The sequence below is a fragment of the Sapajus apella genome, unplaced genomic scaffold, assembly GCF_009761245.1.
Source record: "Sapajus apella isolate SASKATOON/1434 unplaced genomic scaffold, GSC_monkey_1.0 scaffold20, whole genome shotgun sequence".
Classification (NCBI taxonomy): domain Eukaryota; kingdom Metazoa; phylum Chordata; class Mammalia; order Primates; family Cebidae; genus Sapajus; species Sapajus apella.
This window is the reverse complement of record NW_022436960.1, coordinates 15,025,207-15,043,348: the sequence shown is the minus strand read 5'-3', so window position 1 is coordinate 15,043,348 and position 18,142 is coordinate 15,025,207. Positions and strand designations below refer to the sequence as shown.

Sequence of the window (18,142 nt, the reverse complement as noted above, 5' to 3'; positions counted from 1 at the left end):
AAAGAAAAAGAGAACGATGGCCTCTTCTTTCTATCCGTACCTTTCTACTACACGTTGGGAAACTGGCGCACATATAAAATGAAATCTCATTTGCAAGTTCCCTGGCCCTAGATGGAACTGATGGTGAGCTTTTTCACTTCCTTAAGCATAGCTCATCCACATTTATTTTGATAAGGAAGGCTACTGCTTGTATATACGCTCCTGCAGAATCCATGAGCTTACATTCCCTCTGGGCAGTTCTCAGCTCCCCGTAGTCACCAAAGTCCTCAGTCTTGTACCTAGGCATGCCCAGGCCAACTTTTGCAAAGACTCCCGTGGCTCTCACCTGGGAGTCAGGAAGCTGAACCTGCAGGTCACTGCAGACCAAATTCCTTGCTAATCTCATCTGGGTTTCCTATGTGCCACCTCCAAGTGGAGCCTTTATTATTTGATTCATGAGGTTTAATACAATTCCAAAGTCCAAGATTCAATGAGAAATTCACTTTAGTCTTGCATAATTCATGTAATGATAAGGGAAATAAGCATTCGAAGAAGGAATGGGTTGGCTTTCTTTTCATGGCAGAAAAAAACCTATGGTGTTTATATCACATAGGACTAGGGATTTGAAATGAGCCTCGTCACAGACATATCGACACTGAGTCATCTTCATTTGCTTCTCCTGCAACATCTTTTATTGACTGTGAAAAGCACAGCCAACAGATTATTTTCCCCACCAGAGCCCCGGTGCCTGGGATAACCAGGGTGCTTACCTGCCACAAAATCACCAAAGCCCACCGTGGTTAGAGTGACCACCACAAAGTAAATGGACTCCAAGGCGGTCCAGCCCTCGATGTACTTAAAGATGACAGCAGGGATCGTCACAAACACAATGCAGCCAGCCAAGATGAACAGGATGGTTGAGATGACCCGGATCTTGGTCTGACTCACTTGCTTTTTCTAGGAAGAGCCAAAGAGAAAGATAGGCAAGTCAGTGGCATCACCCTGGATTCAGGATACAGATGTACAGAAAAAGGTACTGTGTCAGTGACTTTTTTTTAAAGTTGATTTAGTGCCTTCTTTTTTTTTGTAATATATATTTTATTGCATTTTAGGTTTTAGGGTACATTTGAAGAACATGCAAGATTGTTGCATAGGTACATACATGGCAGTATGGTTTGCTGCCTTCCTCCCCATCACCTATATCTGGCAATTCTCCCCATGTTATCCCTCCCCAACTCCCCACCCCCCTCTGTCCCTCCCCTAGATTCCCCCGACAGACCCCAGTGTGTGAGGCTCCCCTCCCTGTGTCCATGTGTTCTCATTGTTCAACACCCGCCTATGATTGAGAACATGCGGTGTTTGATTTTCTGTTCTTGTGTCAGTTTGCTGAGAATGATGGTTTCCAGGTTCATCCATGTCCCTACAAAGGACCCTAACTCATCGTTTCTGATGGCTGCATAATATTCCATGGTGTATATGTGCCACATTTTCCCTGTCCAGTCTGTCATCGATGGGCATTTGGGGTGGTTCCAAGTCTTTGCTATTGTAAACAGTGCTGCAATGAACATTCATGTGCATGTGTCCTTATAGTAGAACAATTTATAACCCTCTGGATATATACTCAGTAATGGGATTGCTGGGTCAAATGGAATTTCTATTTCTAGGTCTTTGAGGAATAGCCACACTGTCTTCCACAATGGTTGAAGTCAGTGACTTCTAACCTTTTTCTGGTCATTGGTTGCTTGGAGGAAATTTGATGAATGCTGTTAACTCTTTCCAATTAAAAAATGCACATACAGAAGTTTTCAAGTAGTCTAGGGGGTTCTCAGGCTCCCTGAAGCCTGTTTGTGAACACCAGGTCAAACAAATAAACAAACAAAAAGCCTGCTTAGCCGATTCTTTGAATGTTTCTTGAATGGTTCCATGACTGCAGCCCAAATACTGATTCTAACTTCCTCACTGGGTGCAAATATAATGATTTCCCAGAAAGGCTTGCTGCTATTTGTCATGTAGTATTACTGATCCTCCATTTGTGAGAATGAGTTTGGAGCTCTTTCCACAATGGTGGTGATGGATTTGCAGCGTTTCCCTTCCATCAAAGAGAGTATGCTAGAAAAAAATTATCTGAGTTGGGCCAAAATGTTTGGATGAAAAGGAAAACACAGCCATCCCCATCTTCATTGTGACCAACTCTAGCCAAGATAGGTGTGTTTCTTCACCCCCCTCCCTTTTCTCTGCTGAGGCTGTACATTTATAACACAACTTTGGTTTAAAGCACACCCATCTGAGCTGGTGCTGTGGTCATCACGTGTGTTGACTGTATCACTCATAAGAGACAGGACAGGAGTTAGTACAACAGGGTCCCTGTCTAAGTGGGTAGGTAGTAGGACGACAATTAGATTGACTTAATGATCTGTGGTGAAATCTCCTTTTGGGCTTTGAACATTTTATACATCTCTGCAAACAAATCTCATCTCATGTCAGCTTCTGAAGGGTCAGTCATTGGGTCACTTAAAAAGAAAAAAAGCATCTGGAATGGGAATTAGACTGATCCTGGAGCAAAGGAATCATGCCAATGGAGCCCAGGAGTGGGGCTGGTAGCATTGGTCGTATTTTCTTTGGATGTGCTAAAGGCAACACTGGAATTGACTCTTAAGCTGAAAAATCCTCAAAACTCTCAGAATTGGTGCTGGAGACTGTCATCGGGGTCTTGGTATCATATACCAGCATACATATATGAACAATGTGTTTAATACCAGGATATATGGCCTTTCTACATTGCCTAGATCAATTTTCTGCAAAGGTACACCACATTTGGGGCAATCGATATAGGAAACCCACACCAAGGGATCTGCATCCTCTTCATTGCACCAAGCACAGAGAGAGCTTTGCATTATACACTTCATTTTGCACATGCAAAACAGAAGCCAAGAGGGGATAAGGGACTTGCATAAAATGATGCTACTAATTAGGGGTAGAGCCAGATTAGAATTCTGATGTAATTAATTCTCAGTCCAGTGCTTAACAATGGAAACAGCTTTTCAAGTAATTCGGCAATTCACCAGCCTATAGAAAGTTGCCAAACAAAGTCGTCTGCACCTAACAAAAGAAATCAGACTAACTCCTGCTGAAAATGGGCAGTCCTCTGTCCTTTCTGTGAAGGAAGACTAAGAATAAAAAAATGGTCCCTGGGTGACCTGTCCAGGAAAAGTTAAAGAAATGCCATCTTTCCTTATAAAAAGGAGGTACTTTTCTAACTCCTGAGAGGATATCTAGTATATAAAACGGGAAGAGGGAAAAATTATTTCATCTATACTGTGATATAGAAAGCCTTCTAATCTCCTCAGAGAAACCATTTGAAAAAAAATTATAATTTACTGATACTGTTGAAACTGTATGTGAAAATATCGACTTTTTCACACATGAAAGTGTCACAACAAGATAAATTACCTGAGAACTGCAGGGAACGTTTTGTCCATTTCAGAAATGTCCATGTTGGCTATTATAGGACGATTTTGTAAAGGCAGGTGAGCCCCTTTCAGACTCCAGGAACTTAATTAGCCTAGATTTTTTTCTGCAGAGATGTATGAAAAGTTCAAAGCCCAAAAGGAGATTTCACCATAGATCATTAAGTCAATCTAATTGCTGCTGGCAATGGAAGCATCATTCCCCCCTCTACAAATCTTCCTCCTCAAACGCATAATGAAGTTAAAGTGAATTAAATGTTTGTGAGATGCTTGTTAAGTCATAAATTGAGATGTGAATGTAATTGAATGAGGTTGAGGTTGGCAAAAGAGGACTGCAAGTACGTAGGAAGCTGGAGACATTCCTGGACTTCAGGAGATGGGCAGAAGGGAAGATGGGGAAGGACAGGGGCGGATTTGTTTGATGGCAGACAAGGAGACGTATAACAAAGGCTAGATTGTGGAATCTTAATTGCATCCTCGACTGGAGAGTTTATCAGCAAGGTAAACATTTCACCGCTACTCATTGCCCAGGCCAACAAGTGTGTTCCGGGTCTGCTTCTCCCAGACATCCAAGGGTGATGCTTAGAGAATGTTTGGAGCATTTAATTATCAGGGTATTTTAGGGACTTAAGAAATACGCGTCTTGCATGTGTATGTGTGTGTAGGTGTATGAAAATATGTGTATACCCATACTTTGCTATAAAAAGAAGTGCTGTGGGCGTAAGGTTTTAGCAATATCTGTTATTCTGGATACCCATGTTTTTACTGCCCTCTAGATATTAAAAAAAAAAAAGTTGCCTTAATTGAACATTTTAAACTGTGGCTTTCACAATGGAATCACAAACCATCTCATGTGCAGTATGGTGATCTTCAGTTTTCTTATCCCCATTAGCCCTGTTCACTACTGCTAGAAAACTGAGTAGTGTTTAAGAACACACAGTTGGCTGGGTATGGTGGCTCATGCCTATGATCCCAGCACTTCGGGAGGCCAAGGCAGGTGCATCACTTGAGGTCAGGAGTTCAAGACCAGCCCAGTCAATATGGTGAAACCCCATCTCTACTAAAAATACAAAAATTAGCCAGGCGTGGTGGCAGATGCCTGTAATCCAAGCTACTCAGTAGGCTGAGGTAGGAGAATCGCTTAAATCCAGGAGGCGAAGGTTTCAGTGAGCCAAGATCGTACTATTGCACTCCAGCCTGGGCAACAAAGCAAGACTCCATCTCAAAAAAAGAAAAAAAACACGGAGTCTAGGGAAAGACTGCCTGAGACACGTCCCATCCCCACTGCTAAATAGTTGAGTGACCTTAGGCACGTTTCTCAACCTCTCTGTACATTAGTTTTTTCCTCTGTAAGATGGAGATAAGAAACCCCACCTTATCAGATTGTTTGAAAGATTAAACAAGTGTGTAAAAGCTTAGCATAGTGCCTGGTTAATATTCAATAATTGTTATCAGGCAATTTTAATGTAAAAGCTCAAATTTTTCCTTAGACCTAGACAGTTCCAGATTTAATGCTTCTCTTTGCCATTGAGGAATGTTGCCTCATGTATGGCTTAAGATAATCTTTGTTTAGCTTCAGGAGGTCACTGCTGGTTGTCCCTTCCTAGATATGTTGCATACCTCATCATCAATGACAAAAAATGTCCTCATTCTCCTTTGGTTCCTCTGTGCCAAGTCTGGATTGAGCTCTCAGACAGTCTCAGCTCGTAATCTTGGAAGTTTTTTTATTTGGCTTACAATTAATTCCACCCTACTCCCAAAACCCCAGGCTCAGCCACCTCCCCGTCCCTTTTTTCATCATTCTTCAGAAACTGCCAAGAATTGCAGATAATGTTTATGATGTCGGGAACCAGCTGCAGAGGGATTCTGAGAGGCACAAACCTCGCTCTCCGTGCCTTCCTGCCACTTACAGAATGGAGCAGTGTTTCCACGGAGGGGTTGCTAGGCAAAATTACATTGCTTACTTACCAGTAAGCAGAGCAGCTAGCAGAAAGCTCTGTGAGAGCCCAGATCTAACTGAGCTAATGTGTCCTTAGGCTAACAAAACTGTTATCAGGGAAGAGATGGTCTGATGTGATATTTGGGTAGAACTGATAGGATGGTTGTGTATTTCTCTCTAAATCGTGTTTTCACATCCTGTTGATTGGTTAGAATAGAGCACATGTTCTTCCTTTCTCTTTACACAAACAGTATTTTGCAAAACTGCCTCCTATATCTGATTGATACAAACTATAGCAATTTTGGAAGTACTCAAAATCCATCTCCTGTAGAGTTCATTTAGTTGTTAAAATTATATGTGCAATTGTTCCAAAGACCAAGTAAGCTTCATAAACAGGAGGAGAGGGAGACAGTTCTAAGGGCTCTCCTTTGAGAGAGGGAGGTATGCACTGACGATTCGGGAAGTGTTTACTTGTTTCAGGCCTCAGAGGGCTAAGCCACATGTCCAATTCTCATTAAGCATAATTCTCGGCCTGTTTTCGTTTACTTCTACAATGTTATTTTGGAGAACATGTATACTTCCATTCATTTGTAGGCTATTTTTTCATTTGATTTTCAGCCCCTCTTTAATCCCCTTGTTTGCATTTTTATGTAATTTTTTCAAATTCTGAGATTAACAATTCAGATTGTTTTGTCAGGCTGGAAAATTATCTATTTGTTGTGATTTCTAGCCAGAATGTTGAGGATTTTACTCAAGAATAAAGACACTGAAGTAAAAATCCTAGGACAGAAGCTAAACATGCAGAGCTCAGTTTCTGGGTTGGTTTGGTTTGTTGAAATGCAAACACATCACCATAGTAATACAACTGAACTGAGGATAATTTCTCAAAATGGAAAGATAATGAGAACTGCCTAGAAAGAGGATTGACTTTATTTTCTTTTCCTTTTTTTTACAGGCTGGAGTGCAGTGGCACTATCTCAGCTCACTGCAACCTCCACCTCCCGAGTTCAAGCGATTCTTCTGCCTCAGCCTCCTGAGTAGCTGGGACTACAAGCACATGTCACCACATCTGGTTAATTTTTGTATTTTCAGTAGAGATGGGGTTTCACCATATTGGCCAGGCTGGTCTCGAACATCTGACCTCATGATCTACCCACCTCAGCCTCCCAAAGTGCTGGGATTACAGGTGTGAGCCACCATGCCCAGCAGACTTTATTTTTTTATACCATGTTTTCTTCCAAGATTTATTTTAGAAGGCTCACTTATAACTAATAATTTCAACATCACAGTGAATGGCCTTGTAGCGCTAGCAATTCTATAAACTATGAGAAGAGATTTTAAACACTGCCTAAAATCTCCATGGCAGAGATACTCTTAGCACACATCAGTGAAAATAGTGAAGTGGAACCTATGTGAAGCCTACTGAAAATGTCCTACTCAAAAGCTGAATACACAAATGGATCATATCTACCCCCCAAAATAGAAGTTTATATCCAGCTTCTGACTCTCAGTCATGTTGCAAGACACCTATGACAGACTGGCCAGTTCAGTACTTTGCTGGTTTCACCATGCAAAGTTTTTGAAAAAGATGTTGATATATATAGGTAAATTGTTTTTATCACTAGACTAGCAACATAGGTGCATCTGGGATGGAAGAAAAATAAAATTCACAAATAATGAAAACTCAGGCTGGGCATGGTGGCTCACACCTATAATCCCAGCACTTTGGGAGGCTGAGGCAGGTGGATCACCTGAGGTCAGGAGTTCAAGACCAGCCTGGCCAACATGGAGAAACCCCATCTCTACTAAAAAATACAAAAATTAGCCGGGCCTGGTGTCAGGCACCTGTAATCCCAGCTACTCAGGAAACTGAGGCAGGGAGAATCGCTTGAACCTGGGAGGCAGAGGTTGCAGTGAGCCAAGATCGTGCCACTGCACTCCAGCCTGGGCAACAGAGAGAGGCGCCATCTCAAAAGAAATAAAAGAAAGAAAAGGAAAATGAAAAGAAAAAACTCAGCTGTTTCACTGCAGGAAGACTGTTAAATTTTCAGAAGTTTTCTATTCTAAAAAACTGGTGGCTGTTAACATTTGAAGATAATACGCTATTGGAACACAAGATTTTGCATTTAATTCATTCTGTACATAATTATTTAAAGCCTTTACATGTCAGGGACCATTCTAGTTGCAAGGGACATGGCAGTTCAAGGGAAAGAAGGAGGGAGGGAGGAGAGGAGGAAAAAGAGAGAGAGAAGAAAGGGGAAAAAAGAAAAGCAAAAGTTCCTTCCTCTTGCGCACAAAGTCCAGTGGGAAGATCTGAGCCTTTGGCTGAAAGTCTTTGAGGCACTGTCCATGGTGCTCCACCCTGGTAGATATTGAAGGCAAAGCTTAGTACCTAATGACACCCGGGTGACCAAATACATCACCTGGGAGAGAAGAAAGGAAAGAACAACATTCTTGTAGCTCTGGCATGTGGAACCCAAAAGCACGCCAACTGTAATGAACGATCTTTAAATCTTTGTTAGCCAAGTATTCAGAAGCTATGTCTCAGAGGCAAGAACAACTCACAAGCAATCACACCACATGTAGAAAACATCCAGACAAATCCTTAACTGAAGAAGCGTCCTTCTCTTTCGTCAAAGTATGGAAGAAAGCCTGTGGAAAAGTAAGGAAGATGGGTACCTGCTGATGAGTCACACCAACTGAGTAGCTCCTGAAAATCCCTCCTGGCTGCTCACCTATCCAAATTCTAAATTTATCCTACCAGCATGGTGGACAATGCCTCCATCCCAAATGCCCTCTCCACCAGCACAAACAGAAGCACACAATAATACTACAGCAATAATGCTGACCGCTGAAAGGTAGACTCACTCTTCTCCCACTGGCTAACAAGGCTTAAAGTCACAGTTTACTGGTTAAGCAGTGCATAGTAGTGAAGGCACAAGACCCCTCTAATAGGATAAATACTCATTTTCCACCCCAGTGCTCCTTTCCCTGTATAGGGAGCTCCACCTGCTATAATACACATGGCCACTCAACTCTTATTCTGATCTGGAAACTGTGAACTCAAGCCTCTTCCTCTCCTCTTCCTTTAGGAAACAAGCTTCCCCGAAGAAGTACTCCTTGTAATCTCCTATCTAATTCTGAGGTTGTATTAGGAAACTCATCTTTCCACAGATATAAGCCATGTTCTGCAGTATAAAGGGAATATAGTAATGTTAAGTTTCAACTTATCATCTCCTTTGTCTTATTATCTTATTGGTTCATATTTGGGTGGGAAATAGGGGATGCTGTTTATTGGTTTCTTTCAAAAACCATATAATCATCTTTTTATCCTCAGTCCTGGTACCATGAATTTTTGTGAGATGGAGTCTCACTCTGTCACCCAGGCTGGAGTACAGCGGCATGACCTCGGCTCACTGCAACCTCTGCCTCCCGGGTTCAAGCGATTCTCATGCCTCAGCCTCCCAAGTAGCTGAGATTACAGGAGTGCACCACCACGCCTAGCTAATTTTTGTATTTTTAGTAGAGACAGGGTATAGAAGGACGAGATGGAACAATGGTTTGAGAGCTCTACAATTTTTCTGGAGATATAAGAAGGCTTCCCAGCTAGGCATGTAGCTAATTGTTTCAGAGAAAAAAAGAAAATGGAGAGAAGCAAGAAAGGGATACGCATGAACTTTCTAGTTAAATGAGGAATGAAAAGAAAGATAAGAAGGAAATACAACTTTATAGAAAGTCATGCAGAAATAAACCCTACACTGGAAAGGCCTGCATTGAGGGAACTGGGAAGAAGCACCTAAAAGTGAGAAAGTTCCTTTTGCATATTTTTAAAGCTATGAATGAAGTTGAACTCTATAACTTGTCCATTCCTTTTTCAGTATTTATCATGTACCTACTCTCTGTCAGGGAGTAAGCTGACTTCACCACTGAGTTAAACAAAATGGCCCCCAGTCTCACAGAGCTAGCAGGAGCTGAGACAAGCATTAAACAATCATGCGAGGAAATATTTCATCACAGCTTGTGACAAATCAGACGTGTTGTGAAGGAGAAAGAACCCACAGAGTAAGAGTGTGTAAAAGGGGACGGAATGACACTGTTGAACTGTTTGCCTATAACAGTCTCCATGTTTATTCTCCATATATCAAGATTCCCACTTCGGAGTAATGGGAGTTCTTGCAAATGATCCAAAACAAAGGATTAGTGATGGAGAGAAATATCCTGCAAGGAGGATAAGGAGGTGCCAGTGAACTTGGACTTCACGTACACTGGCCATTTTCTACTCCTGACGAAGTTTCCATTGGAAGCCTCATGGCAGAATGACCCAAGGCAGGTACCTTGACATCCTAGGAGACTTGTCCTCTTTGCATCTCATCTAAGTTTCACACAAATACCTCCAGGAAATCCAGGCTCCAAGTGTGTGTGGTGGACAAATCAATGCATACACGATTCCTTTGCTCATTCATCTATCATTCATGTATGATTATTAAAGAGTAGCACTGCTCTTTAATTTGATCAGACTGGATTTGCTGAGAAGGACTAAGCTGAAGCCTATTTTGATTACTGAACATGCATAATAAATGTCCTGGCTTTTAATCGGTACATTTTTTCCTCTTAAAATAACTAAGTTATATGCAAACTCTTTCATGGAGCTTAATGTAATGAATAAAGTGGATGTTTACCTTTTGTGAAGAGACTGGGCTGTTTAGCTATGCAAATGAAAGCAGATGGAGGCATCCCAAGGCTGTGACTCCAGGGACATTTACTCCATGAGATAAAGTAGTCAACAGTGGCCTACCCTTAGGGTTCATCTCTGTAGATAATATTTCCTTTACAAGAATATTCTCTTTAAAATGCAGTTCTAAATTACATTGCTCCTGCAAAGTGTTTAGCAGAGATATGCGTGAACAGTTTGAACAGTTCTTCTCAGAGGACCAGAAACTGAGAATCTAAAAGCCACAAAAGAAGACCTCCAGACCTCCCGATGTTCACCTCATGTTGGAAGGAAGATTAGAAAATGGAGCTGGGCCAAACTTGATGATGTTCAGCCTGTAGTGTAGGGTAAGTGATCATCAACAATACTGCCATAGGTCGCCCAAGCCACTCCACTATCATGCTGCGACCAAACAGCTAATGTGATCACGGGGCATGACCATGTTAGAGGATCCTTGTCATTCTTTTTTTTTTTTCCATCAATAATTTGAACATCATTCTTTAGTTTGGTGAAAGACAGAGACCTCCTCCCAGTGTAGAAGATGCAATGTACCACCTACTGACTTTCCCAGCCTCTCCTGCTATGAGGATACAAGCACGTGTCCCAGGTTTTCCCAATGATAAAGACGTAATTCAGACTTTGAACCACACACATGCAGATGTAACAGGGTTAAATCCTGAAGTCGTCATCTGATAGTTCTCTGTGTTTAGGTTAGGAACAGAGACAGAGAGAAGGCAGAATGGCTACTCCGCCTGGAGCGAAAGTACAGTGGGAGAGATGAGGTCTTCCTAGGGTCTTCCGGGGGAAGCAAAACGTCCAGTCTGGAGAGCCAGGGGACCAAGAGGAAGAGATTAGATGCAGAGCTTCCTGCTGGTGCTGGCACCAAATGTCTCACTACCTGTGCACAGCCCACCTCTCAAGAGTCCTGGATCCTCCTAAGTCCTTCAACAGAGGGTGAGGAAATGGAACCCTGAGTGGGGTGGGCCTGGGAGGCAAACCTTGCCCTTGATCAAGATGGAAGTGAAAGCATCAGCAGGGAGCTTCCATGGGAGGTGGGGTGGGGCAGGCAGGAGCAGACATATCACGGATGTTATATAAAGAAACAGGGACCGTGTGAAAGCCATTCCAGGGCTGGTGGCACCAATGGTGGCGTATGACCCACTCCAGGAGCAGTCACAAGGATGGTTCTAGCAGCAGCACCCAGGGACCGCCGCCCTGTGTGTGCCCAGGCAGACACAGCAGTGGCTTCTTCCAGGACCAGTTCCATTGTGTGATTTGGTCATTGGTCTTAACAAAGTACCTTCCAAGTTTGGTTTTCCAACCATCCCAAGGATTTGGTAGCTATCCAATATCGTTTTTAATTTTTTTTTCATTTTTGTTTAAATTAGCCATAATTTCCCTCATTTTGAACTAAGCTGCCTGCCTGCAACAGCTACTTCTGGAGGTCAGAGCAAGCTAGCTTCAGACACTGGGAGACAGGTCAAGGACACAACCCAACTGGACACCCTGGGACAGGCCTGGAATTCTGGGCTCCAAGAACAGCCAGAACTGTACCTGATGTGATGTAACTGCTGTGGGTAATATCTCTCTGACATTCCTAAATCTTAAAAAGTCTTGTTAAAAATAGGGCCAGGCATGGTGGCTCATGCCTGTAATCCCAGCACTTTGGGAGGCCAAGGCGGGCGAATCACCTGAAGTCAGGAATTCAAGACCAGCCTGACCAACATGGAGAAACCCTGTCTCTACTAAAAATACAAAATTAGCCAGGCATGGTGGTGGGTGCCTGTAATCCCAGCTACTTGGGAGACTGAGGCAGGAGAATCACTTGAACCCAGGAGGCAGTGGTTGTGGTGAGTCAAGATCGTGCCACTGCACTCCAGCCTGGGCAACAAGAGCGAAACTCAGTCTCAAAACAAAAAGTACAGCTGGTCTCAGCTGCAGTTTGGAAGGTGTTGTATCTATTCCTGGGAATAGTGTTATGAGTGGTGTCCATCTCCCTCAGCTCCAGGACAGCAGGATGGTAGGACCCCCCACTTCCGAGGCAGAAGGATCTGTCACCTGCAGAAGGTGGGCAGCAATACTGTCGTGAACGATCAGTGGTTAGAGCAGAGGTCAGCAATTCAGAAGGAGCTGATGAATAACACAGGGAAGGCACAGGCTGTGGCCAGGACATGGTGACAACCCCTGCCAGTACCAGAGGTCAGGGAAACTTGGACAGGGGAGCTGGCGGGAGGGGTATTGTGGGGCTAGTGAAGCACCAGGCATTGGGGCCAAATGTAGATTCAGAGGAAATATTCAGAAGCACAATTATCAAGTGTTAATGGTGGATCTCTTTGGACAAAGGACATTTACATGATTTTACCTTCTTCTTTGTACTCCTCTGCATTTTCCAAAGTCTCTCCCGTGACCATGTATTCTCTTTGTAAGCTTTGTAATGAAAGAAAAGCAAAAGAGGGAGAGGTAGGAGAGAGCGAGAGGAAGAGGACTAAGGAGAAGAAAAGGGAAGGAGAAAATGAGCATCATGACACTGGCGGTGATTCCCTCAAGAAACAACAGAAGGGTGCCCTTGAAAATCATTCGCTTGATCGTTCTTCCTTTTGGAAAAGTAGTGACAACCCTTCCTTGGAGGAAAAACTAAAAGAGAAAAGGAAGAAGAGATATTCCCCATGGTAAAGTAAGAGAGATGAGCCTTGTCTGAGCCTTCAGAATCCCAGGAACGTTTGCCAAAGTGGCAGTGGGAGAACTGTGAGGACCTGGCCTTGATCCAGTTCAAGAAATGCATCCTGCCTGCTGCCTCATGCCGCTCCTCCTCCTCTTCCCCCACCTCCTCCTCCTCCTCCTCTTCCCCCACCTCCTCCTCCTCCTCCTCTTCTCCTTCCTCCTCCTTCCTCCTCCTCCTCCTCTTCTCCTTCCTCCTCCTCCTCCTCCTCCAGAATCTCTCTCCTCCTCCTCCTCCTTCAGAATCTCTCTCCTCCTCCTCCTCCTCCAGAATCTCTCTCCTCCTCCTCCTCCTCCTCCAGAATGTGGCAACCCATTTCCTGAGGAAATTGTCAGGGACCCCTATCCGCCATTTCTCCCAGCTCCCCTTTGCCCCAGCTGCAGCCAGGCCATTGCTGATCCCTCTCTCTTGTCCGTAGTAGCAGTTAGTTTGCAGTTCTGGAGGGACTGGATTGTTTGGTGCCCCAGTACTGCTCCATTTCATGCTTCGGCGCCTTTCCAAGACTTGATTTTTTTAGAACCATTTTAGCTTCACAGCAAAATTGAGAGAAAGGTACAGAGATCTCCTACAGAGCCCCCGCCCCACACATGCGCAGCCTTCCCCGCTATCAACATCCCAATCCAGAGTGGTGCGCTGGTTACAACTAACGAGTCGATACTGACAATCACTACCACCCAGAATCCACAGCATACGTTAGGGTTCACTCTTGGCGCTGTACATTCTATGGGTTTGGGCAAACGTCCGATGACATGTATCCACCATTATAGTAACGGACACAATAGTGTCCCTGCCCTAATTTCTGCTGCCAGAGATTTCTCTGTGCTGCACCGACTCATACTGCTCTTCCCCCAAGCCCCTGGCAATCACAGTTCTTTGTAACTGTCTCCATAGTTTTGACTTTCCCAGAATATCAGGTAGTTGGAATCATACTGCACATAGCCTTTTCAGATTGGCCTCTTCCGTGCAACAATATGCATTTAGCATTCCTCTGCATCTTTTCATGGCTTCATAGCTCATTTCTTTTTAGCTCCTGTGCCCTTTTAAGGACTGTTCCATCTGCTAGGATGTTCTTCCACCTTTTCCATGCTTGTCGGACTCCTGTCCATTCCTCACACACAATTCTGACATTGCCTCCTGTGGGAAGCCCTGTCCAGTTCAGGTTAGAGCTACCACTTCTTCCTCTCTGCTATCCACGTTCCTTCACCCTTGCACAGACCTGTCCATAACGCTGCTCAACCTGCATCACCGTTTGTCCGTTCGCCCATGTGTCTCCCTATTACACACTGTGCTCCTTCATCTTAATGTCCTAAGTGCCCAGCACACTGAATTTTTCTACAGCTGCCTCCTCTATTTCAGCACCTTGAGAAAATATGAGAGTATTGTTTAAGGCAAATATTCTATAAAAACAATAAAACCATTCATCCAGCAAAAGATAAACTGACAGGATTTTATCATTTGGAATGCTAGTAAAGGTATATAACATAGAAAGATATAGGCAGACAGATGTACACACACACATGCACAAAATAAATATCCGTGGAATAGAATTGAATATTAATAGCATGGGAAATATATCAAGGGAAGAGGCTTATTGGAACATGGCCATTTACACGAGAATAGAAATTAGGTATGTAAATTATTGAAAGCTACATGGGAGCTCCCTGGAATTATTTTTTTTAAAATAACCCTTTTTAGATCATAACACCCTAGGAGGTGGTCTGTAAACTTGTCAGGGCGTTTGTGGTTGTCATAACTCGAGGGGCACTCTTGGCATGTAGTGGGAGGAGTTCAAAGATGTTCAGACATCCTGCAATACAAGAGTCAGTGCCACAAATCACAGAACCAGCCCACATTTAGCATGAGTTTTGAACGTCCCGCTGAGTAAACTCATGTCTACAATTATCTGAGCCAAGAACCTAGCTCCCTTTTACATGTAAAGACACACACACATACACACACACACACACACACACACACACTCTCACAAATTGTTTGCATCTTTTCAAAGTAGACCAAATTTTATAAGAATCTGACTCTAATGTAAATAGATTAGCTGGAAGCTTGCTGAGAGTTGTTCTCTATTTTGGAAAACTATACCATTGGAGAAAAAGTCCTTTGCGACATCTTAGTCACCAACACAACATACCGGAACCAATCTGCATTTGGAGATATTGCATCCTACCTAAAGATGCCAAGACTCACTGCTTTGGCAGGTCTCCTAGGCTTTCATAACTGAGAACCTATTATTGAAACTTATTACTTTCCATTTATTTCTCCTTCAAATTGTAGCTAGAAAATTTGCATTGAATTTTTCAAAATTACCTGTATTGGCAAGGTGCACTATCTCTGAAATTCATTTCAATGTAGTAAAGGAGCATTCACAAATATATGCTATAAAAAGATATTGGATATTACAGGATTCAGAACCACTGGATGAAGGTAAATTGTATATTGTATTTAAGAAGGTTGACTTGATATACTATAGAATTACACTTCTAGGTACAGCCTGATGAGTTTAAAGTGCCTGTGCATGTGATTACCATTGGCAATAAGCATTATCAGGGAGCAGCTCCCCTACAGACCCATCTTTTATTCAAAATAATTGTACTTCAAAGACTAAGACTTTTCTTTCCCCAGTGCCATCTATTTGCATAAAATACTACTTTTGTTTTCAAGGTCATTCTCCTTATCTTTGTTTAGAGGTAGGTGGTGCAGGATTAGGAACGTAAGAGGGATTATGGAATGTCTCACTATGCTGCCCAGGCTGGGCTGATCCTCCTGCCTCAGCCTCCCAAGTAGCTGGGACCTAGTCCAGCTTCAAGGTTATTTCCTATATCAAGATGTATAAGCTTATGTCAAGCAATGTTCATTCATTGATTCATCAAGGACAGCTTAAGTATTCTCTGGGTGCCAGCCCTGTGGTAGCACCTGGTAATACCTGGAGATACAGCGGTGAACCAGCAGATGGGACCCAACCTCACATAGCTCACAGGCTGATGGGGATGCTCAGCGTCAAGCACATACTTCCAATATAGTGAGATGAATGTTATTCTAGGGGTGCACAGGATGCTACTGGGGGGCGGGCGTTGACCTCATTTAGAAGTCAGCAAAAACTCCCCAAGGAACTGACATTTGAGCTGAGACCAGGAGGAGGGTAGAGACTTTGTGGCAAAAATAACACATGCAAAAGTCTGGAGATGAGTGTGGCACATTCAGTGCAAATGCATGGGTCCTTTGAATTTCCAGTGGTGAAGCGAGGTTTCTACCCAAACAAAATCATCAAGACCCTTACTTCAGGAAATACTAACTATGACAAACTTTTAAAATTTTGACCAATATAATCTTTTCAGAAAATTTGGTTGGTAGGTTGTTTTTTTATTTCCCTAAAAATAGAAAATAATTAGAATTCAAGCCATTTCTAGAAATATTATTAAAGGCATATGATCATTTTTTAAAAATAGAAAGGAGATGGGAAGCAAATGTGTGCCCATTTTCTAGGCAGGGGACAATCCCATCAACTCTTAAACTCTTCCAATAGTGGCTCACGGAAGCAGGTGTCACACATTTATGCAGCCATCTGGACAGGTCCTCTTCCTCTTCTTCCTTGGGGAAAAGGCTGATAAGCCTCCAAAGGGTAGGTGAAAAAGAGAGACGCCTAACATAAATACAGAATTAAAGGGCTCGGGACAATTGAGATTTTCTGAAGAGCGGCAGAGTCAAGGAGAAGACAGCAATGTTAGGAAAAGGATGTCAGGAATATCAGAAAGAAAGTGGTAATAACACTGCAAGAACACCGTACGGCATTTACATGTCATGTGCCGCATTTTAAATGTTGATACTTGCTTTTATTGTTCACTCTGGTGCCAACTGTTACGGTACATAGCAAAATTTATTTATTTATTTTTTGTTTGTTTGTTTGTTTTGGTAAATTAATATTTTGATGCACAAGGGGTTTTTTTTTACATTCCTCCAACCATATGATATAGTCACAATTTATACATATTTAAATTGTATATACATTCCCTTTTATTTTAACTGCATGATATCTGTCCCTGATACTAATTGCTCAAGCAAATTTGCAAAGCAGTTTAGAATTAGAAGGGACAGTCCTGACAACTGAGACGGGATGCCTGATACACTCATTTGTGACTACTTGGGAGTGAGAGGGGACCTGGGGGTGGGGAGTGGATAGATAGACAAACAAATATTAATAATAATAATTTAGTATTAGCTATTCCAGCCATTCCCCAGGCTCACATAGAAAGACTACTGATGTTGTTTATGGTGAAATTCATTTCTGCCAAGGAATGGAAAAAAGTAACGAAGGGAACATCACTCCGTCTGAGGGGGAAATGGTGTAATAACACAGTATCTAAACAGAAGAGACAGCGTTTGAGCTCAGTAAAACCCATCTTTCAAGGATCCCTTGTTGGTATTTGAAGGGCCAGGCATCTTTTGGGAGGAAACTTTAGTCTTCCGTTAGGGTCTTTTAGTAACACTTTGATGCATTTTTATAAAAATACAAACTGGCCCATGTGTTCAAGATCTAGTAAGAGCATGGGCAAGGTGAGAGGCAGTCAGCATGTAGCTAAATTAAATTCCTATTCATTCTTGGATTTTTTTCTTCTTTTTTTACGAAAATCTACGTATGTGGTAAGATCACATGGACACATCTGCGTGAACAGTTGCAGCCAGTGAAGTGAGACTGAAGTCGGAGAAGACAACCTTCCTCCTTCACACAGACAAAATGGCAAGGGCACCCCCTGGGGGGAGCCCCAGAGAAGCCGACCAACCTGCCGTCTGCACTCTTTCTTGTGCTGTTTGCCTTTCAAAAGGGCTTGCTGAATCTTGGCCAACGCATCTTCTCCTCCCAGAGAGAGCCATGACTGATGGCTGAGGTCTTATCCCAGATACAGACCCTGTTGTCCATGGGTTTCTTTCTCTCTGCCCCTGCCCTTTCTGGGGCCCCCTCCACTCCTCCAGCCCCACCCACCTCCATGCCCATTTCCAGGAAGAGTAGAACAGAGGGCAACGTCAGCAAGCATCTCTTCTTCATTTGTGAATCTTACACATCCTGAGTGCTTGGAAAGAAACCAGGTTCATGTCTCTCTCCTCTCTAATCAATTCACAATCAATAAATATTTACTGAACACCTCCAAAGCACTTAGCACCGAGCAGGTCCTACAGGGATACAGGCCAAGAAAGGCACAGTAACATTCAGCTTCAAGGCCCTTATGCTTTACTTGAGCAGAATAATCCATGGTAAGACAAGACAGGGTGCTTGTGTGATGTCAGATATACAAGCTAGAATTCACAAGTCCCTTCTC

The 18,142-nt window shown here is 43.0% G+C and overlaps 1 protein-coding gene across 1 annotated transcript in view; it reads right to left on the bottom strand.

Moving 5' to 3' along the window:
- Nucleotides 1–18,142, bottom strand: part of KCNK10 (potassium two pore domain channel subfamily K member 10) — a 141,015-nt gene that overhangs the window by 14,138 nt on the left and 108,735 nt on the right. The window contains exon 5 of the mRNA XM_032287690.1: nt 750–936. Coding sequence (XP_032143581.1) covers nt 750–936 — 187 coding nt within the window. The remainder of the gene's footprint in view (nt 1–749; nt 937–18,142) is intronic.